The sequence below is a fragment of the Antechinus flavipes genome, chromosome 5, assembly GCF_016432865.1.
Source record: "Antechinus flavipes isolate AdamAnt ecotype Samford, QLD, Australia chromosome 5, AdamAnt_v2, whole genome shotgun sequence".
Lineage (NCBI taxonomy): Eukaryota > Metazoa > Chordata > Mammalia > Dasyuromorphia > Dasyuridae > Antechinus > Antechinus flavipes.
Window position 1 is genome coordinate 210514956 of NC_067402.1, and position 23814 is coordinate 210538769.

At 35.4% G+C, this 23814-nt stretch overlaps 1 protein-coding gene across 2 annotated transcripts in view; it reads left to right on the forward strand.

The window, feature by feature from the left end:
- Window positions 1-17884, forward strand: part of C5H12orf56 (chromosome 5 C12orf56 homolog) — a 131538-nt gene extending 113654 nt beyond the window's left edge. The window contains exons 12-13 of one of the 2 annotated variants that reach the window (XM_052001219.1): window positions 7298-7476; window positions 17680-17884. In XM_052001219.1, the coding sequence (XP_051857179.1) occupies window positions 7298-7476; window positions 17680-17809 (309 nt within the window). In that variant the 3' untranslated portion in view covers window positions 17810-17884. Of the gene's footprint in view, window positions 1-7297; window positions 7477-17679 lie in introns of those variants that run through there. The other variant, XR_007954309.1, reaches the window with a different exon arrangement.
- Window positions 17885-23814: the final 5930 nt, after the last annotated feature.

Here is a 23814-nt window from a genome sequence, read left to right on the forward strand (position 1 = left end):
TGATCAGCAAAAGAGACTCAGAAGGATGGTCAGAAGGAGAAAACCAGAAAAAAAAAAAAGATATACACACATACACAGAAACAAAGACAGAGAGAGATACAGATATAGAATGAGAATGGGAGAGACAGAGAGAGAAAAGAAGGGAAAGAGAGAGGGAGAGAAAAGAGAGAGAGAGAGAAAGAGAGAGAGAGAAAGTGGGAGTATATAATGCCATAAAAACCCAAAGAGAAGAAAGTATCCAGAAAAAGACTATGGTTAGCAATGATAAATACTTTAGAGTAGTCAAGAAGCATAAGAATTGATAAAAGACCATTCATTTTGTCAATTGGAAGATCACTGGTACCTTTGTAGACAGTAGTTTTAGTTGGATGGGGGATTTTAAAGGGTTTAAAAGAGTAAGAGAAGGGAAAATAAATGCAACAAATACAGGTAGCTTTATAGGAAGATAACTGGCAGGAATGGTATGATGTAGTGGAAGGTTCCCCCCTCCTTCCCAAGGATGAGAAAGACCTGGATTCATAGGCAGCAGGGAAGGATCCAGTAGATAGGTAGAAATTGAAGATTAAAGAAAAAAGTGGGGTGATTGTTAAGAACTGCTGGAGAGGATATGAAGGGATTGAATAAACGGTACATGTAAAAGGGATAGCTTTGGCTAGAAAAGGGGTCCATTTGTAGCTATTCTCAACTCTGAAGGATTTATGATGAAAAACACTATCCCTCCCCAGAGAAAGAACTGATGGTTTCTGAATACAGATTGAAGCATACTTTTTAAGCTTTATTTTTCTTGAGGGTTTTTTCCTTTGGTTTCTTTCACAACATGACTAATATGGAAATGTTTCATATGACTACTCATTTATAACCTGTATGGAATTGCTTGCTTTCTCAGTGAGGGGAGAATGAATGGAGGGAGAGAATTTGAAACTTAAAAGTTTTAAAAACAAATGTTAAAAGTTGTTTTTACATGTAATATTTGACATGTAAAAATAAACTACATAAAATTTTTAAAAAGAAGTAATAAAAAAGGAGATTTAAATAAATAAATAAAGAAAAGATTAATTTCACATCAGAGTCTGGAGTGAAGGAAGAAATAGCAGAGGGTTATGTTGAAGGGTTGTGAAGTGAGGATTAAGAGAGAAGAGGGAACTTTCATTGAAGGGCCACAATTTTCACTGTGTTCTTTAGCAGAGAGGGTGGGAGGAAATGGGTGGTATCAAGGGAGAGTTGAGGTAAAAAGAAAAAGATTAGAACAGCTGTTGTGGTGACTGGATAATCAATAAATTTTGAAGTAAAAGGAAAGGCTGGGGAAGGGGGTAAGCATTTATAAAAATGTCATGCAAAGCACTGTGTTAAGTGCTTTACAATTATTAACTCACTAGATCTTCACAAAAATCCTTTGAGTTAGTAGCTATTGTTATTCCCATTTTCCAGCTGAGAAAACTGAGGCAAACAGAGCTTAAGTAGCTTGCCTTGCTCCAGTGAAAATACAGTTGAGTTTAGATAACATAAATTTGTAGTGGATTTCATGACTTTCTTTGGGTCAATTCATTAACTCATGAATAGGAACAAATAAAGCAGCTACTTGGCAAGGTATGAACAAGTTTACTTGCACACGTGTGCAAGACATTCAAGAATAGAGGATAATGATGTAAAATTGATCAAATTTGCTGAAGAGTTGAGACAGAGAAAGGATGGATTATGACTCTATATAAGAATAACAGACATGATGGTGATGGCAGGACAAATTCTCACTGTACTGTAACCCAGAGATTGAAAGGGTTGGAATTATCCGAAAGGACATTTTCTCTTCTGTCTGTCTCTGTCTCTGTGTAATTCTCTCATTCTACTAAAAGGAGAAATGCTGAAACTTTGTGAGAAGTGAGAAGTGAACAAGAACATGGGAGGAAAAGGAGCCAGGTTTCCAAGCTGCAGACCAGTTATAGAGAGTAAGCACCATGGACAGGATCAAAGTAGAGAAAAATGATACACAAGGGATGGGCTGCCTCCTTGTTGCAACTATTACACTAGAAGAAGAAAACAACACCATAACTTCAAGATTAAGATATTGTAGCTGAGTCTGAGTGAAATCTGAAGGGACTGATGAAATCAATTTATCAGGCACTTAACCATGTGCCAGACATTGTGCTAAGTGATTTGGATTAAAAAAAAAAAAGGAGGCAAAACATAGTCACTACCCTTAAGGAGCTAACAATCTAGTAGGGGAGATAACATTAACAAATATATACAAAATAAACTATATACAGGGTAAATAGGAAATAATTAACAGAAGGAAAGCCATGGAATTAAGAGGGACTGGCGTACTAATTGTATCCATCGAGCCATGGAGATACAACAATGATTGTAAGCTCCTCCATTAGCTTATAAACTTTTGCCTTTTTCTGTATCCCCAGCACTTAGCACAGCTCCTGGCACATAGATTTAATAAATATAGAGAACAAACAAATAACAAGGAAGCACTTTGGTGAACACATGTTGTATTTATCATAGAGACTTTCTTGAAATGGAAGTTTATTGTTTCATACTTTGACTTTTCATGTTCTGTTGTGCACATGGCAATGTTGTTTTTTGTACTTGTCTTAAATAAATTTATTTTTAAAAAAATTAAAATAAGCAAATATTGATTGATAAATTTTACTCTTCTCATTTTCTTGTTCTCTTTCTCTTGAGAGATGAGTACTTTGCCAGTTCTTAAGATTTTTTTTATTTTGTAATTGTTTTGAAAAAAGATTTTTTTTTTCAAAAATAATGTGGTTGCTTATTGTGTTGTCAGTTGTTATATGACTAGGAAGGTTAAACAGTCATGAAGGAGGCAAGTGTACTCAGAAAAAAGAAATACTAAAAAAAAGAGATATACATTTTTTTTAAGCCCTGAGTTCTTTCTCAGGAGAGGAGCTCATAGCAAGACAGAAAATTATTGATTTATATTTTCTATCTTACCAAAAGCAGAGAAAAAAACAAGTGAAACTGGATCTATAGAAATCCATGTAAGAATGGTTGGAGATGCTATTTTTTAAAGAGTTGCACTAGACTACTCTGGTTTTCTTTTTATTCTATGACATATTAGGCTTGGAAATAACAGTGCTCCTCCCATCTTAAAGATGTAATCATTCCTTAAGGAAAGAATTAGAAATATATTGATCTTACCCACTTAAGGATGAATCCGCCTAGAGAGTTTAACTAGTTTTCTTTCTTATCAACCCTTCACCTCTAATCCCCCACAATGCTAGAAGCACATAAACTCACTATTAGAAGTGTTATATAACAGACACAAAATTCATAAATACAATGAATGTAATGTGTTCTATTCTTCTATATGCAGATATTCTGACTGATTATCAGTGGGACCTGGGTTTGATTTGTCCTTCAAATTAGGGCAGCTTCTCTGATCCTTTGTCTCTCTCACTCTTTCTTTCTTTTTTTTTTTTTTTTTGCTGAGGCAATTAGGGTTAAGTGACTTGCCCAGGGTCACACAGCCAGGAAGTTTTTTTTAAGTGTCTGAGACCAGATTTGAACTCAGGTCCTTCTGACTTCAAGGCTGGTGCTCTATCCACTGCTCCACCTAGCTGCCCCTGTCTCTCTCACTCAATAACCCCATGTGACCAGCAGTTTGAATCTATGAAATGGGTGAATTTTTTGAAGCAAAGCTATCTGGCTTATACAGGAAAGGAATCTATGATCCTGGTCTCTTGTGCTTGCAAGCCACAAATTTCTACCAAGCCTAGTCATAAAGTCAGTTTGATGTATTGAAGCATCTTTATCTGTGCAAGACACAAAATTTCTCTCTTAAGATGTGTGCTACAATAGGAGAGCAATAGTAGTCACTTGTAAGTCATTTACTCCCACTTTGGACATTAGTGGTACTGGAACTCTCAGCAACATAATTATTATTATTATTTTTTTTTTGCTGAGGCATTTGGGGTTAAGTGACTTGCCCAGGATCATACAACTAGGCAATGTTAAGTATCTGGGGCCATATCTGGGGCCATATTTGAACTCAGGTCCTCCTAACTTCAGGGCTAGTGCTCTATCCATTGCACCACTTAGCTGCCCCCAACATAATAATTTTGGTTCCAGTGTAGATGAGATGGGATTACTATTTTGTTAACCCAGTTTAATTTAAGGGATCCATTATAGACTAATAAATTGCAGTCAAAACCCTTAAGCAATCAAGAACAGACTTTAGAATTCACATTTTTATAATTCTTTATAGCTTAGAAGTCTTCTCCCTTCTCTCTTCCCTGTGAAGTAGATAGGGGAAATAATACTAATCCCATGTAATGGATAAGAAAACTAATACTAAAAAATATGAAGTGACTTGCTCTTTTTATTATCTTTCTATTATCAGTGATCTAAAGCTGGTAACTCTTTACTTTTTTTCCCTCTACTTCCACTATCAGAACTAACACAAACCAAAAGTTTAGAGCAGAAATAGATCTCCCTAGGGAATCTGACCGACCAAAAGGTGCATATATATCCTATTCAATGTACTTTCTGGTCTCTCTGTCTTCTGTCAAATGCTATCTAAAACTGTGGTTTATGGGCTAGATTTCTTTTTTTTTAAATAGCTTTTTATTGACAGAACCATGTCAGGGTAATTTTTTACAGCATTATCCCTTGCACTCACTTCTGTTCTGATTTTTCCTCTCCTTCCCTCCACCTTCTCTCCCAGATGGCAAGCAGTCCTTTACATGTTAAATAGGTTACAATATATCCTAGATACAATATATGTTTGCAGAACCGAACAGTTCTCTTGTTGCACAGGGAGAATTGGATTCAGAAGGTATAAATAATCCGGGAAGAAAAACAAAAATGCAAACAGTTCATATTCATTTCCCAGTGTTCTTTCTTTGGGTATAGCTGCTTCTGTCCATCCTTGATCAATTGAAACTGAGTTGATCCCTTTATCAAAGAGATCCACTTCCATCAGAATACATACTCAAACAGTATCGTTGTTGAGGTATATAATGATCTCCTGGTTCTGCTCATTTCACTTAGCATCAGTTCATGTAAGTCTCGCCAGTCTTCTCTGTATTCATCCTGCTGGTTATTTCTTACAGAACAATAATATTCCATAACGTTCATATATCACAATTTATTCAGCCATTCTCCAATTGATGGGCATCCGCTCAGTTTCCAGTTTCTGGCCCCTACAAAGAGGGCTGCCACAAACTTTCTTGCACATACAGGTCCCTTTCCCTTCTTTAAATTCTCTTTGGGATATAAGCTCAGTAGAAACACTGCTGGATCAAAGGGTATGCCCAGTTTATAACTTTTTGAGCATAGTTCCAAATTGCTCTCCAGAATGACTGGATGTATTCACAATTCCACCAACAATGTATCAGTGTCCCTGTTTTCTCACATCCCCTCCAACACTCCGCATTATCTTTCCCTGTCGTTGGAGCCAACCTGACAGGTGTGTAGTGGTATCTCAGAGTCGTCTTAATTTGCATGTCTCTGATTAATAATGACTTGGAGCATCTTTTCATGTGGCTATGAATAGTGTCAATTTCTTCATCTGAGAATTGTCTGTTCATATCTTTTGACCATTTATCAATTGGAGAATAGCTTGATTTCTTATAAATTAGAGTCAATTCTCTATCTATTTTGGAAACGAGGCCTTTATCAGAACCTTTGACTATAAAAAATGTTTTCCCGGTTTATTGTTTCCCTTCTAATCTTGTCTGCATTTGTTTTGTTTGTACAAAAACTTTTCAATTTGATATAATCAAAATTTTCTAATTTGTGGTCAATAGTGATCTCTAGTTCTTCTTTGGTCATAAATTCCTCCCTCTTCCACAAGTCTGAGAGATAAACTATCCTATGCTCTTCCAATTTATTTATAATCTCATTCTTTATGCCTAGGTCGTGAACCCATTTTGACCTTATCTTCGTGTACGGTATTAAGTGTGGGTCAATGCCTAGTTTCTGCCATACTAATTTCTAATTTTCCCAGTAATTTTTGTCAAATAATGCATTCTTATGTCAAAAACTGGGATCTTTGGGTTTGTCAAATACTATATTATTAAAGTTATTGGCTGTTTTGTCCTTTGAACCTAACCTATTCCATTGATCAACTAGTCTATTTCTTAGCCAATACCAGATAGTTTTAGTAACTACTGCTTTATAATATAATTTTAGATCTGGTACAGCTAGGCCACCTTGATTTGATTTTTTTTTCATTAATTCCCTTGAAATTCTTGATCTTTTGTTTTTCCATATGAACTTTGTTGTTATTTTTTTCTAGGTCATTAAAGTAGTTTTTTGGGAGTCTGATTGGTATAGCGCTAAATAAATAGATTAGTTTAGGTAGTATTGTCATCTTTATTATATTTGCTCATAGGCTAGATTTCTTAAGGACCATGCCTTAAACCCAATTCACCCTAATTCTCATTGATTAGTCAACAATAGGCTGCCAGGCCAAGCCCCAGGTGAATACTTTTTGGATCCTGATCGGCTCAAAATGAATGTAAATAGCAATTATTCCTATTTTGGCCGGAAACCCTGAGGGCCTTGTCCTCCCAGATTGATACAGAGTATGTGTGTGTCTGTATTTTTTGGGACTAGACAAAAGAGGCCATTCTCTGCCTCATTTCTTACCTAGCCTTAATCACCGAATGGATGTTGCCTCAGTCAAACAAAAAACCTGTTAATCACCTTAGTTTAAAAAGGCCAAGATCTCCTCTTGCATCTGGGATCATTTCCAATCATCTTGATCTATATTTTCCACTGGACCCAGATGGCTCTGGAGGGAAAAGTGAGGCAGGTGATCTTCCCCAGCCCTTCCACACTTAAATCCAATTCACTTGCATGTAATGGCATCCCTTCCCTGATGTCATGGATCTCTTTGAGAGCTAAGGGCAAGATCAGCTAGGTGGTACAGTGGATAGAGCAGCAGCCCTTAAAGTCAGGAGAATCTGAGCTCAAATCTAGTCACTTAACACTTCCTGGCTGCGTGACCCTGAGCAAGTCACTTAACCCCAATTGCCTCAGGAAAAAAAAAAAAGAAAAGAAAAAAGAAAAAGAAAAAAAAAGAAAAGAAAAGAAAAGAAAAGAAAAGAAAGATTCAAAATTGTTAGACTTTGTATAGAATTTTGGTCAAAATCCAGATTTTCCTATTTGTGTATTCTTAGACCTTTGTTAAATAATTCCCACAGCATTGGTGATAGATTGGTTAAGAGTTGTCACCCCATTGGGTGGTTAGGGATCTAGCTAAAGCACTGATAGATCCCATGGATCTTTGGGGTTTATATTCATGCAGAAGTTTGATTTTTATTTCTAGATCTCATTTGTGTCCAGCCTTGTGAAGCAAATAATGAAGGAGCTTCTGACTGCCCTGCCACTTCTAAGCCCATGCCGAGCTGTTCTGTTGTACCAGCAGTTTTACATCCTCAAGAGCTGCTTACAGCATAGTAGCATCCTGGCTGAATACATTAGGAACAACCACAAAGAAGAATTCAGGTAAGAATGGCCATACTTCATTTCAAGTAGAATTCCACCCACTGCTCTTGGTATAAAACAGTGATGTGTCTGTCTGCCGCCTTTACACTAATCACTGGGCAGAAAATCCATTGAATTTTCTTTTTATAAGAGCTTTCCCTCTCCCTCTCCCTCTTTCTCTCTTTTCCTCTCCCTTTACTTCTCCTTCTCTCTCTCCCTCTCCTTCTCTGCCCCTTTTTTCTTTTCTCTCCCTCTCTCCCCCTTCCTCCCTCTCTACCTCTCTCTCTTTGAATGAGATAATCTGGGCACTCAGAATTATTTTCTCTTTGAAAACCTGCTTCCTGACCAGAGAGGATAAATAAAACAAAATTGGTTATAAAAGCTATTTTTGCCTCTGTTGCCACCACCAATTTACAGCAAAGTGAACTTGACCTGCTCAGAGTAATTAAGGACAACAGACTCAATTGAGAGACATCATAAATAAAGGATTATGAATTTGAGCAAGTCAGTAAAGAAGAAAGCCTTTTTTTCACTTTCTCATTGCTCTCTCTTACCAAATTTTGAAGCATTTATTCAAAAAAATTTTTTTTAACAGAATTGAATGGGTCACTTCTTTTTTAGTCTGAACAGTGAAGTAAGGGAACAGGTCTCTGGAACCGGAAAGAACTGGATCCTTGCCTTGCCTCTGACTGGCTCTGAGACATGGAGCCAAATCATTTGATCTTTCAGTAACCTAAGCAACTCTCTAACGACAAGATGGAAAGTTGGAAAGAAGGTTGCTGACCTGCATTTGTAAGAGGGTTTCCTTTGCCAAAGAAATCATGGATCCTTATGTTTTCATAGGCTCATTTCTACCATTCCAGTTCAGAACTCCTGCCTCTTATTTCCATCATTATAATAGCCTTCTAACACATTTTCATGATTCCAGCCTTGCCTTTCTTCATTCCATCCTTTATACTAATAGCACATTAGTCTTCTCCATCAAAACATCTGCACCTACTCCCTATTGCCTACTGAATAATTCCTTAGCCTGGCATTATTTCCTTAGCCCTGCAGTGTGACATAACCTGTCTTTTGTAGATTTCTCCAATATTATCACCTTCGGGTACTTTGTTTTCCTGCCAAACCCAAACCCACTACACACTTCTGAGAACAAGCCCTAGGCTTTCTCACTTTTTTGTCTCTGTTTATAATATTCCATATCCTTGGGATATCCCCCTCCTCTGTCTGCTAAAATTGTATACATCTTGCCAGACTTACTTCTTTGAAGGCAGTTAGTGGTACAATGAATAGGACGTTTGGAACTGGAGTCAGAAAGACTTGAATTTAAATCTAGCCTTAGATACTTGGACAAGTAATTTCAATTTCTATCTTCCTCCGTTCCCTCAACTATAAAGTGGGAGTTGTTGGGAAGACCAAATAGGATATTTGTTAGAAGCACTTAGCATAGTGCCTGGCACATAGTAGGTACTTTGTAAATGCTATCTTCTCCATTAAGTCTTTCCCGATTTCCCCCAGATTAGAAATGATTTTTTCTTTCTTTCTCTCTCTCTCTTTCTTTCTTTCTTTCTTTCTTTCTTTCTTTCTTTCTTTCTTTCTTTCTTTCTTTCTTTCTTTCTTTCTTCCTTCCTTCCTTCCTTCCTTCCTTCCTTCCTTCCTTCCTTCCTTCCTTCCTTTCTATCTTTCTTTCTGTCTTTCTGGCTATCTTTCTTTTCTCTCTTTTTCTCTCTCCTCCATTCCTTCCTTCCTTCTCTTCCTCCCTTCCTCTTTCTATTTTTCCAAATACATGCAAAGATAGTCTTCAACATTCACCCTTGCAAAACCCTGTGCTCCATAACCTTTTTCCTTTCTTCTCACCTTCCCCCTTTCCTAGACAGAAAGCAATCCAATATAGGTTAAACATGTGCAATTCTTCTAAACATATTTCCACCTTTATCATGGTGCAAAAGAAAAATCAGATCAAAAAGGGAAAAAAGTTAAAAAAAAAAACAAGCAAATACCAATAATAAAATGTGAAAATGCTGTGTTATGATTCAAATTCAGTTCCTATGGACCTCTTTCCAGACTCTTTTCATCACAAGTCTATTTGGAATTGCTTTGAATCACCTCATTGTTGAAAAGAGCCAAGTCTTTTCACAGTTGACCATCACATAGTCTTGTTGTTGCCAGGTACAATGTTCTCTTGGTTCTATTCACTTCACTTGGTTCTATTCACATGTAAGTCTCTCTAGGCCTCTCTGAAATCAGCTTACTCATCAAGAAATGATCTTTCTTAGAACTCTTATAACTAATAAAATTATATAGCACTTTGAGGTTTGTGGAGTACTTTAGACATTTTATCTCACTTTACAAATTTCATCTTATTTTATTCTCACAACAACCCTGGACAGCTAAGTGGCATGGTATATAGAATGTTGTACCCACCTGAAGCCAGGAAAACATGTTTAAACTTAGCCTTAGACACTTAATGAGCTGTGTGACCTAGGGCACATCATTTAATTTCTATTTGTTTCAGAGTCCTTATCTGTAAAATGGGGATAATAATAGCACCCACTTCCCAGCATTGTTGTGAGGATCAAGTGAGATAATATTTGTAAAGCACTTAACTCAGTGCATGGTACATGGGAAGCAATATATATATATATATGTTAGCTATTGTTGTTATTATTAAGTAGGTGCAATTATTATCCCCATTAAATGAAACTACAGTGAAGTAAATAGAGTGCTGGGCTTGGGGTTGGGAAGACACAAGTTCAAATCTGACATCAGACACTCACTCACTAGCTGTGTGACCCTGGGCAAGTCATTTAACCCTCTTTGCCTCAGTTTCCTCCTTTGTAAAATAGGGGTAATAATAGGACTTGCCTTGTAGGATTGTGAGAATCAAATAAAATGATATTTATAAAATGCTTTAGCACTGTTCCTGGCACATAACAGTAGGAACTTGTTTGTTTCCCCTTCTCCCATTTTACATAAGATGAAACTGAGGCAGATGGAAATTAAATGACTTGCCCCAGGCATATTCGTCTAGTAAATGTCTGAAATCCTGATGGGAGGTAGATAGGCAAAGTTCTATATACTGCACCCTGTAGCTGCCCCTTTCATCACTTAACTTCTCTTATATACTTAAGCACATTTTGGATTGTAGTTATTTTTATTTATCCTCTACTTCTTGATAACAAAGACCATTTCTTCTTTAGGTTTTTAATCCCTCTCACAGTCTAGCATAGTACTTAATATAGAGTAAATATTTAATAACTGCTCAATAAAGGAAGAATAACATATTCTTTATATATAGATATATTTACAAGTAATTTCTGTATATAGTTAATGTCTCTTCCTTACCTTTCTCCCTTATTTGCCTCTCTTTTCTTATTAATGAAACAGTATTAAGAAAAACAGTAAGAATTTGTTTTACCAGTCATCCATTTCTTACCCTAGTTCCATTTATAGACAAGAAAAACCAAGTATACTTAGTGGTTATAGTTCTCCATTAATACCCAATAAAAGAAAGGGGAAAAAACCCTGCTGCATGCATCATCCGAACTCATGAAAATTGTGCTGTAGCTAGACATCCATTCCTGAGTATCTGAGCAGGGTACAATACCATTACTGATAAAAAAGGATGTTTGGGAGGTGAGAGTTGTAAATGAATTCCAAATTCTAGTCCTGGGATAGCATTTATAGATGTAGAAAGTGATGTGTATGTCCTGCTTCTCACCATTTCTCCGTTTTAAGCTTTTGAAGATTATGGGGAAGGATTCTCCAACTTGTGTCCATATGATTTTTTACCATTCTAACTCTTAGTTCTTGGTTCTGTGGACACAGAGTTAACTCTTAACTCCAATCTTGTTGAAATCAATTATTTAGTATAGTTAGCTTTCCATGGGGAATGGAAAGAAGGAGGCGACATTCATGATAGTGGGTTTGAATAGGTTCCAAGTTCAATTAATCTTTGGAAGTTACTTATGCTATTTTATCTTATACCTCCTATAAACATGCACCCTTTCTTCCCCTCATAACCTACTCTAGTATTCTTATATAGATCTTTTTCTTCTTTGGGATAAAAATTCAGTGTAGGGAAAAATCTAATGCATCTTTCTGTACTCACTACTTCCTCCATTCTCCTATTTTGTATCCTACCAGATCCAATCCCCATTCTGTGATCTTAGGGTCTTATGCCTTTGCAAAAGGAATTTACAACAAATTACTGAGCAGCAAAAAGTTTTCAAACTGTGCATACCCTTTGATCCAGCAGTGTTTCTACTGGGCTTATACTCCAAAGAGATACTAAAGAAGGGAAAGGGACCTGTATGTGCCAAAATGTTTGTGGCAGCCCTGTTTGTAGTGGCTAGAAGCTGGAAAATGAATGGATGCCCATCAATTGGAGAATGGTTGAGTAAATTGTGGTATATGAACATTATGGAATATTATTGTTCTGTAAGGAATGACCAGCAAGATGAATACAGAGAGGACTGGTGAGACTTCCATGAACTGATGCTAAGTGAAATGAGCAGAACCAGTAGATCATTATATACCTCAACAACGATACTGTTTGAGGATGTATTCTGATGGAAATGGATCTCTTCGATAAAAGAGAGCTAATTCAGTTTCAATTGATCAAGGATGGACAGAAGCAGCTACACCCAAAGAAAGAACACTGGGAAATGAATATAAACTGCTTGCATTTTTGTTTTTCTTCCCGGGTTATTTATACCTTCTGAATTCAATTCTCCCTGTGCAACAAGAGAACTGTTCGGTTCTGCAAACATATATTGTATCTAGGATATACTGTAACCTATTCAACATGTAAAGGACTGCTTGCCATCTGGGGAGGGGGTGGAGGGAGGGAGGGGAAAAATTGGAACAGAAGTGAGTGCAAGGGATAATGCTGTAAAAAATTACCCTGGCATGGGTTCTATCAATAAAAAGTTATTTAAAAAAACAAACAAACAAACAAACAAATTACTGAGCAGTACTTATCTCCTTTTGGATAGGCCTAAGATATATTTTCTACAAACCAATCAACTCATATATACTTGTCTCTTCTTATGTCTTGTTCACTTGTCCCACTTGCTTTCTTCCCATTGAGCCGTCTTATATAGGAATATATATATATATATATATATAGGAATATTCCTATTCATCAATATAATCTGAAATCCTAAACATACTCAACCCTTCAGTACCTGAGACCTTAATCTTATCACTGTGATATCAATGCTTGACTTACAAAACCCAAATTGGAATCTTTACTCTGTAAAGTACTATGTGAGTGATCTTAGGTTATCTTCCTAGTAATCTTCTTTTCAGTTTTAGTAATCTTCTTTTCAATGTAGTGGATAAAGGAGAGAGAGAAAATAATTTTAAATGTTAATTTTGTTTTTGAAGAGAAGCAGAGGGGGAATGGTAATACTGCAAATTTCAGATGTTACATGTATTTCCAGGTGTGGACACTGTATTAGCCATTTTACTTTTACATTTACATTTACATTTACAAAATATAAAAATAAAGCTGAAAGTAATTCCACTTCCTCAAATATATGAGTAGGGAGTGAATGAATGGGAAAAGTAAAAAAAAAAAAATACTGAGGTTTGTGAGTTTGGATGGCTGGAAGAATAGTGTTGCCCTCAACACTATTGGGAGGTGGGTTTGGTGATGTAAGACTGAAGGTAAAAGGAGAGAATGGAATTGGATATATGGGTTTAGAGCTCTTCTATATAAAGATAATAATCAAATTCATGGGAGAAGATGAGATCACCATGTGAAAAAACATACAGAAAAAGGCCAAAGATAGATATGAAGGATAGACGCTCGGAGAAAGGGAGCTTAGGAATGAAATCAAGAAGAGATCAAATAACAAAGAAGAACTGATAGAGGGCAGAATCACTAAATCCAAGACAGGAGAGAATTCATCCAGGAGGGAAAAGCTGGTCAGTAATGTTGAATGAATTGACTAATGCTTCAAAAAGCATTGTTCAGAAGAATGGGGCCTGGAAAAAAACACAATCCAATAATAATATTGGATTTAGAAACTAAAATGTCATTTGGGACCTGTGAAACAGCAGTTTAGTGTGATGTGTTGAAAGGCAAATTGCAAGGAGTTAGGATTATGAGTGAGCTGTGGAGAAAATGAGACAGTGATTTTAGACTCCTCTAGTGAGGACCTTAGAAGTAAAAAGGGGGAGACATCACAGGATGGTATCTTCAGGAAAAAGGAGTGCCAAAGAAAGGTTTTGTTTTATTTCATTTTTTAAAGGAGGAGGGTGTCTTAAGAATGAGCTTAAGTTATAGGGAAGAGCCATTAGAAAGAATAAGATTGAAGATGATAAAGGGTATGAACTAAAGGACAAGCACCTAAAGGAGATGAAAGATGATGGGATCAAGGATTGGCTTTGTCAAGGAGAAGCCACTTCATATTCTGAGACTGAGACAAAGGTGAAGAAGTAGAGAAGTGTTGACATCTGTAAAAAGGAAAATGAGGAAGTTCATGGTGGATGACTTCAATCTTTTCAGTAAAGCTTGTAGTTTGATAGAGCAGGGTTAAGGAGCAAAGGTTCAGAATAGGTACCATGGAGAGTGTCATGAACATTCAGAGATAAATAAAAGTTAGATCAGAAGAATTTGGAGTTAAATCAGTTTGAGTGAGGTGACTTCTTTCAACGTCATTCAGGACTGGGATTAGAGAAGGCTTGATGGGTAGCTGCTTGGGAGACCCAAGACTGAGGATTAATAGGGTAGCTGGAGGACAAGATTGAGGTAGTGTTGATGGTGTACAGATTTAAAAGCAGAAAATGGTGCCTTCTTGAATTGGTTAACTATAGGGTCAAGCCCATAAAGAAAGGGAAATAAAAGATTATTGGGGCAAAATAGAAAAAGGAGGACAAAAAGTTGTAAAGAGGATGAAAAGCAGGTTTAGGAGAGACAAAACAAAGCAGATGTTAATGTTTCTTCTTTAATGTGGTATTATGGCCTCATTTTTCAACAATGGTGGTGAAAATCATATCAATTTCTGATGTTGAGCCATTTGATATTGCTAAGTCAAAAACTTAATTTTGGGGTCTTTAGTAGATGTGACTAATTTCAGAAGACAATTGCCATATGACATCTTTCCAAGGATTGCTTCCCATGAAGATATCAGTGGAGAATACCAAGACTGAAAGCATTGCTATTCCCAAAGCTTTTGGGTTCAACTTCCTGGTCTGTCTCCATTAGGATTTGAAGGGAGATGATAGTAAAGTGCTTTGTTTTTGTCTGGTCTTTCTGTTTCCTGTCTCAATCTCTAGCTACGCTTGCTTGACTGCCTTATATGTGATGGTTGGTTAGGAGTTGGTAGAGATGACTGGCTCCTTCTCCACTGTTTTTGCTTCCCTGGCTATGAGGGCTGAGCAAAAATGTTGGTATGGCAGGCGCTGCCATTCCCTAATTCTATTTTGTGGTGATGAGAAAGATAGATAGACTCCTCAATGAGAACAATTCCACAGACTAATTTCCCTGGATGATAACTATGATGGCTGAGTGGAAATATCTGCCAGGTGGACCCCCTCTCACATCTTACTTCCAAAAGTCCCTAATTTTATTCATAAGCTTTCCTTCACTGATCATAATTCCTCCGTACCATAACAGAAATAATAGAAAGTCATCATTGATATGATCAAAAAATGTATCACCAGATGGTTTGATCCTTGAAGGGAAGACAGAAATATTCTTCCCTGCCTATACTCAAAGCCCTTTAGTGAGAAGACAAGGGTAGAACTTGTATTTTACTAACAGCCTTCAAGAAACTTGAGTTACTTCTCTGCCAGGAAGATGCATCAGAGTAGGACCTTGATGGGATCTACCCCTGTAAAAAGTGATATTAAAAATATCCTTTAAATATCTTGAACATGATTGCACATGAAAGATTATTTATGATTTATAGCAGATTATTTGCTTTCATGGGGAGAGGGAAGAAAAAAGGCAGGAAGCAAAAAAAAATTTGGAACTCAAAATCTTACAAAAATGAATGTTGAAACCTATCTTTACATGTAGAAAAAATTACATACTTAGAAAAAATAAAATACTATTTACAAAAAAAAAAAAAAAAGATCTTCAATCCAACAAAAAGATTTATGACTCTCAAGGCTCAAATGATGGTTAGTCTTTTTTAGTAATAAAGTAATTTTAAAAATCTTTTTGCCTCTTCATGTGATGTAATTTACCTCATATTTCTTCCCCTTTCCTCTTCTAGTACAATCCTTTTTCCACCTCTAGTTTCTTTTTTATATCATCAGAATAAAATCAAATTATACCTACATCCTCTAAGTATATCCCTAACAAAGTTCTCAAGAATTAAATATATCATCTTCCCATATAGGGATGTAAACATTTTAACTTTTAAAATATAGTTTTTTTTCTTTCTTTTTTACCTTTTTGTGCTTTTCTTGAATTCTATATTTGAAGATCAAATGTTCTGTTCACCTCTGGTCTTTTCATCCAAAAAAAATTTTTAAAAAGAAAAAGAAAAGAAATTTCCCTATTTTATTGAAAGTCCATCTTTTCCCCTGAAAGATAATGCTTAATTTATCTGTATAGTTGATTCTTGGCTTGCAGTAATTTAAAAAAAAATTTTAATTACTTTGTTGTTAAATTTGTTTCCATTATATTTATAACAATTTTTTTAAACTTTGAGTTCCAGATTGTCTCTTATCTTCACCCCCACTTACATTAAGAAAGCAATATGAAATTATGCAAAACAATATAAAGCATTTTTTAACTTAAAAAAGTCTTCATTATATGTCTTCCCTCTCTTCCACCACGTTAAACCATAAGCAGCTGCTTACCTTGCCTCTTTCTACCCTCCTTCCCTATTCCCTCCTCCCAGCACAGCTTTCACCCCTAGATTCATATTATTTAGCTGAGAGCCAAGAATTAAGGGCCCTGGCTTACTCTGTGGTAGAGGTTATATAGTACCTATTCATTTACATCTTGGTAATTGATATATTATAAATGAAATGCATTTACTTTGCTGAAATTCAAGGGGTTCTTATTGTTTTTGCTATGTCAGGGACTCCTTTGGCAAATTAGTGAAGCTTATGAACCACTTCTCAGATGCTTTGAGTTTGTGGACTGTTTTTTTGTTTTTTGTTTTTGTTTTTTATCTTTCTTTGTATATTTACCATTTAGCGTAGTATTAGGCACATACATAATAGGTGGTTAATAAATGCATGTTGACTGACTATAAGAGAAATTATTATTAAATAGCCAATATTGGGGAAACCCAGGATTTTTTCCCTTCCTAATTTGGAGATTAGGTCAAAGCTTAGTTCTTTGGATTGTACATATTTAACCTATATCAGATTATTTGCTATCTTGGGGAAAGGGGAGGTAAGGGAGAGAGGGAGAAAAAATTTGGAACACAAAGTCTTATAAAAATGAAGGTTGAAAGCTATCTTTACATGTATTTAAAAAGAAAATACTTTTGAAAATTTTTTTAAAGTTTAGTTCTTTGACAAGCAAGACTGATGATGTGATGAAATCTTGGAATTGTTATCCCAACAACTAAAGAATCTTACAAGAACTTAATCCAAGGTGAATTCTGGTCCATTATCTTTTATTTAGGCAGGTTAAATTGACCAGGCTGAGTGTGGTCTGGCTTGAGAGACTCTCTTTGTTCATGAGTGACATAGTCAGTCATGCCCTTAGCCCCTTGTTAGAATAGGTCCATCTATAATTATAATATTCTTTCTCTAATTACTTGTTAACCCAAGTCAATGATCAGGAGCACCCACTTTTCTAAGGGCATAGAATTCCATGAAAGGTCTTTGATTCAAGAATTCCACTGATAGCTTTTATTATTTGGAAGCATGATTAATAAAGTGATGACTTATTCAGAAACTATGTCTCTCCAACTTTTCATGCCTAAATGTTTTTAAATGCAAGAAATAAAATGCATAGAATTACAAAAAATAAACAAAAAGAGAAAATAAAGATGTAATTACCACTACCCTCTATACAAATTCTTGGACTTTCTCAAGTTTATCCACAGATCTCTTAGGAGTCCAAAGACCTCAGTTTCCTTATCTGTAAAAGGGGATTAGAATTAATGACCTTTGAAGTCTCTTCCCACTCTCAATCTGTGATCCTTTGATCCAGAATAATGCTTTTGTCTGCTAATAAGGTCAACTGGAATAGTTTCCTTTTTAAAAAATTCATCAATTTTTTTTTCTCTTTCTGATCTACAGGTACTTTGTTCATATGCCAACTCTGGAAAAAAGACTCCCATTGTGTTACCCTATTACACAGACCACTACTCAGCTTATTTATGAAGTTCTGGACCTGATTGAACAGGAGCACTGTATGAAATGTTCATAGACACCAGTAGCTTAAAACTTTTAAGAAATTCACATTTCCATTCCTATTAAAACCATGCCAGTTACTAATTTCAAATCATGAGCACTCCGTATTTCACCTTCTATCAAAACAGAATCCTTAGGGAAACTATTTCTGTATTGCAGAAAAGTAGTTGAATACATTTTCTCATAAATCCAGTAGCACTAGAAACTATTGGATTTCTTCAGGAGAGAAAAAAAAATGTCTCTTTTCCCATCAACCTTATGGGAGATTATGGCAGATCTATGTGATATCTGTGTATTCTAAGAGCTCTCAGATTTCTACATTTTGAGGAATAAAAATAAAGTCCACGGAAAGCGATGCCAAAAAATATGAACTGTTCTAGTCAGTGGAGTAACTGCTAGTTGAATGAAATCATGAATGGCATTGGAAGGAGATTTTTTTTTTTTTTGGTAGACAAAAGAATGATTGTTAAAGAAATGTTGAGTTAGAGCTTAGCAGCCTCTCATATAACTATACTTCTCCAACAATTAAGATTTCCCTGAAATCAGTGTTTCATGGAGAGATCAGTATAAGCATATGGCTCAGACATCTGAAATATCAATTATTAATAGAAATTAGAAAGTTAGGATTACCTATGTTCTTAAAAAAGGGCAGGGGGAGGTATGGTGTATTTGCCATTTGGTTTTAGCCCATGGTAGACTTTTCAACAAAGTTCCATGAAAATTTTATTTTTGGTAAAGGAATTAATTGCCTGTGTGTAATAATAACATTTTCCCCTTTCAACTCTTAATGTATTTTTATGTATTCATTGTATTTGATACTTTATGATAATAAATTAGTTTCATCCAACAAGTCTTAACTTTGTGTACAAAATGTGCAAGATCTTTTAAAAACTAAAGAGACAAGCATACCACACTAGTCAATAAGCATGCCTACTATGTGCCACGCACTGTGCCAAGTTCTGGGGGTACAAAAAAGCAGCAAAAAACAATCCCTGCTCTCATGGAGCTCACAATTTAATAGGGAAGGCAACTAGCAAATAAAATAAATAAAATTATATGAGGATAAATTGGAAATAATTAGCAGAGGGAAGGCACCAGAATCCAGTTCAAGATTTCTAAAAACTAGTTAGAGATGCAAGATGTTAGAAGAGGAAGTTAGAGCAATATAACTATCAACACAAGAGTTGACAAATTCAATATGGCTGATAAAATCATTCAGTGATATAATATGGTGGCAGAAAAGGGCCCAGGACAGAGCTCTGTGGGACAAAACTTAGTCATAGTCTAATGAGGAGGCAACAAAAACCCATATTCTTAAGAGTGGGTGGAGAGGGGAAGGAAGTAGTGTCTAAAAACACATTAAAGGGTCTTTGTACCATAGAATTGCTCTGTGCCAAGGAGAAAATCCAATGATCAAATACCTCTTTATCTAAAGAGATCTATACTAAGCCTTGTGGCAACTCCAAGCATATATAGTAATTAGTTATGGTAAGCAGAGACAAGAACATTATATTTGGAGGACATGAATATATTTATTCTAAACCTCTTAATATCTTCTGTGATTTATACCAGGCTTACTGAAGGAAATGAAGCAGTCATCATTTGGATTTGGATTTTCCCAAGAAGGTTTACTCAGAATCATAATAAGATATTCCAAAAGTTTCACTTTCTAAACAAACAAAATTTTTTGTGGTACTTTGCCTTTGTATCATACTTATTTTGTGTAGGGAATGTGAGACTTTTTACTAGTTGAACTATAATCCCCAAACAATTTGGCTTTCCTGTTGATAGATATGTACAATAAAGATGGAAATATGGATTAATTGAATGGAGAACACTAAATTCATTTATTCTATATTTCTTCTTAGATTTATGGCTAAATTAGAATGAAGGGGCTTGCTCAAGGTCACACAGTTACTAAGTGTGTGTCTGAATTCAGATTTGAACTCAAGTTCTCCTGATTTCAGGGGCAGTATTCTATATACTCCCCTTCTGGTTAAACTTCTTGATGAGGCTGTTCATAATCAGTATCTCTACTTCCTTTCCTCTCATTCTCTTCTTAACTCTCTAGAGTCTGGATTCTGATCTCGTCATTCAACTGAAACTGGTCTTTCTAGTTACCAGTGATTTCTTAATCTCCAAAATTCTATTACTTCTACCTTCATACCTTCTTTAAAATATGCTCCCTTTTCTTCTCTGATGATGTCATCACCCTGGCATAAACCTTCATTATCTCAAATCTGGACTTTGTAGTAGCCTGTTAGTAGCTCTCACATCTTTCCTTTCTCTAGTTCACCTTCCACTCAGATACAAAATTAGTTTTTCTGAATCATAGGTCTGACTTATCACACCCTAATTCAATAAAATCCAATGGCTTCCAGAATTAAATATAAAGTCCCCATTTATTTGGCTTTTAAAAGCATTTCCCTGTTTTAAAATCTGGCCCCTTCTTGAACCTCTCTGATGGTCTTATACTTTATTCCACCTTCCTCCTTCAACATATTCTTTAACACAAATCATCTTACTGTGCTATTTCATTAATACTTTGTTCTTCTCATTGTATTTTCTAAATGACTAGACAAAAAGTAAATCATTAGGGGCTTACGAAGTAGTTTTTTGGGGGGGTTCCAAAGAACTTTGATTTTGAGATGATTATTCTAGAGATTTCAAATGAAAAATTGGGTATCAAAGATCATATATCTAGAATATTTATTTCTTCCAGATTGAAATCTGGCTATACGTATGTAAAATAAGATCAAGTATGCAAAATACTTGATATGGTGCTTACATTGGACAATGTATACAAAATTCTGTTATATTAGTTCCTCATTTCCCTGCTATGAGGAGAGAATTATATTTAATTTCTAGAAGTATTTTATCCAAATACAATATTTAAACTATAGAAACAATTCTTAGCCTATAGACTATACAAAAAAGAAATAGTGGGATACATATATCCCATGTGCCATAGTTGGCTCATCACTCTTCTAGACTTAAAAATTCTCAACGTATGAAGATTGGTCTGGTTTTGGAAATAATATAAAATTCAAACATAGAATATGCTGGTGTCTAAATAACACATTGAAAAAAGGAGAGATCTTTATTCTGAGTGATTTGGCTTAGTGAGGATTGGGATGGTAATATCACCTGATATATCCCAGAAGTGAAAAATCTATGGTCAAATTTTCCAGTTGGTTTGTGAGTGTTCATTGTCTTCAGGCTTATTTTTAAAAGTAGCCTATGTAAGCACAATATGAACTCATGCAAAATAAAGTGAGAACAGCCAGATTATGGTGTATAGCAGCAGCAATGTTATAATGATGATTAACTGTGAAAGACTTGGCTACTCTGATCAATACTATAATCCCAAGACAGTTCCAAAGAATTCATCATGAAAAAGAAAACTGATGAACTCTTGAGTGCAAATTGCAGTATAATTTTCTCATTCCCTTTATTGCTTTTTTTTAAAATATGGCTAATATGGAAATATGTTTTGCATGATTTCGCATGTATAATTGATAAATTACGTGCCTTTTCAGTGGATATGGGAAAGAGGAGAGAACTTGGAACTCATGATTTAAAAAGAAAAAATGTTTAAAAAAATTATATATATTTAAAGGTAGTCTTTACTTCTTGAATAAATGCCTAGAGTGAGCCTTCCTTTTAAACTGGCTCTTAGCTAGAACTCTTGAAAAAAACAATAACTTCTTGAAACACAATAAATGGTTGATAATCTTATAAATTTATATTTATCAATCAGCTCTCTCTCTCTATCACACACACACACACACACACACACACACACACACACACAACACACACTCACTCTTTGTCTCTCTCTTTGTCTGTCTCTTTCCTACTCCCCATCTTCCCCTGCCCACTCCTTTATGGGCTTTGTTGCCTTTCCATTGAAGTAGATCATTACCAAGACTTTTGTTCTAGGCAATGATGCAGGAAAATTAGAAATGCAAATGATGTTAAAGAAGATATCAGGAATGGTTTGTCATATTAAATATAGATAGTCTGTTAAAGACTTCTTGAATTCTTTTTATGACTAATGGGCTTTCATGATTTCTCACCATCTGTGAGTAGATAGTTTTTAAGTTTTCTCATTAGCTAAAGAGATATCCAATTAATGGTTTTTCTTTGCCACTAGCAAATACAACTGTGGTTTATTGGGCAAGATACTAGTACAACTGATAATTGAGTGAATCTTAGTGTCTGGCATTGTGAATTCAGTAATAATCCCCTTTCCTTCATCTTATACTCTTATCTTTTTGCTACTGACCCATCACTTAATAAATACTCAATACATTGTTTTATAATTGACTGCTGATGATCCTGTGCTGTGTTTTACAAAAAAAAGTAGACAGGCAGCTGAGTCTCTTGGAACCTTTTAACTCTCTTTTATATTCATTTCATGTGGACTGCTTGCCATCTAGGGGAGGGGGTGGAGGGAGGGAGGGAAAAAAAAATCGGAACAGAAACGAGTGTCAATATAAAGTAATTATTAAATAAAAATTTAAAAAAAATAGATTCATTTCATGTAGTAATCTCTACTGGAGCCTTTCCTGATCCCCTTAGTTTTTCTTCTTCTTCAGCTCATATATCTTTGTCTAAGGATAGATATATACTTATCGATGTATATATAGTATTTTCCAGTGAAATACAGGGAATATCAATAGCTTCATTTCTATCTTTGTAGTCCTAATGCTTAGTATATAGTGCTTTCTACATAGCAAAGGTCTAATGAATTCTTGTTGCACTGAAAATCCGAAACCTGATTTATCTAAAGTGTTATATTTTTAATTGGGCTTTTTCTCTAAAAAATTCCTTTTGTTTATTTAAGTACATTTGAAGGCATAAGTATTTTTCATTTTGCAAGAGCACTTAACTCCCAATTATAATACTTTCCCTTGCTATTCACTTACTCAATTTACCTTCTCTAGATAGTACAATTTCTTCATCTGTAAAATTGGAGATTGACATATCACATTTTAATGTTTGGAAAACATTTTATGGACACTATGTCATTTGAACCTCACAACAGTCTTGTAAACAGGTTCTATAATTATTTTCTCCCCATTTTACAGATTAGGAAACTGAATTTCAGAGAAGTGAGGTGGCTTTACCCTAGTAGAGTTACACAACAAATAAAATGACAAAGGAAGAATCTGAGTCCTGATCTTGCCAACACTAAGTCCAGCAAATTGCCTAATCTGTTTCTTCTCAATAATCACAATTCATTTCCTCTCGGTAATCATAATATTGGCATTATTTTTTACAATTATTATTGCATAATAAGGTTGTTAGGCTTCATAAAACTTAAAAATGCTATTTAAATATGACCAACCCTTTATCCAAAGAATTCTAGTGTAATTGAAATAGATGCCTGTAGTATAGAATACTCAGATTGATTCAAGGACAACAAAGTTTGTGACTATATCTGAAAAAGAGAGGAGAAGGAAGGGAGAGGAGGGAGAGCTAAAACTTCTCCAGAAATGAGAAATGAGCAAGCTGAGGTAGGTTCTGCACATCAGGTCCACATGAGGAAGCATGAGTGACAGCCAGAAGGAGACAGGATCAGATAGTAACCTCTGCTGCTTTCACAGCTGCTGTTTCTCCTAGGAGTGAAACACTAGAAAATACTGTAGTCATCTGGAGTAAATATGGAATAGTGATAGCTGTTCCTTTTCCTGAGAACAGAACAATTAACACTCCTATTTCCCTATCCAATATTCATTGTCTTAGGGTTATTTTTTTTAACATCTATATTAATTATATAGAATAAAGAAACTATTTTCTGAGATATCATTCGGTGTATGTGAGGAGAAAAAGTTCTGAAGTTATGTGTGTGTCTGTAGGGAATTAGAAATGGATGAGAGGGAAGCTGTCATTGGCTGGGGACAGAGAAAATAATAGAAATATCTTTCCAATTGTTGGAACTATTAGCTGGGGGTTCGTTACACAAGAGATTTGTTGACCTATTATTATAGCTCCCCAAATTCTGAGAAGTAAAAA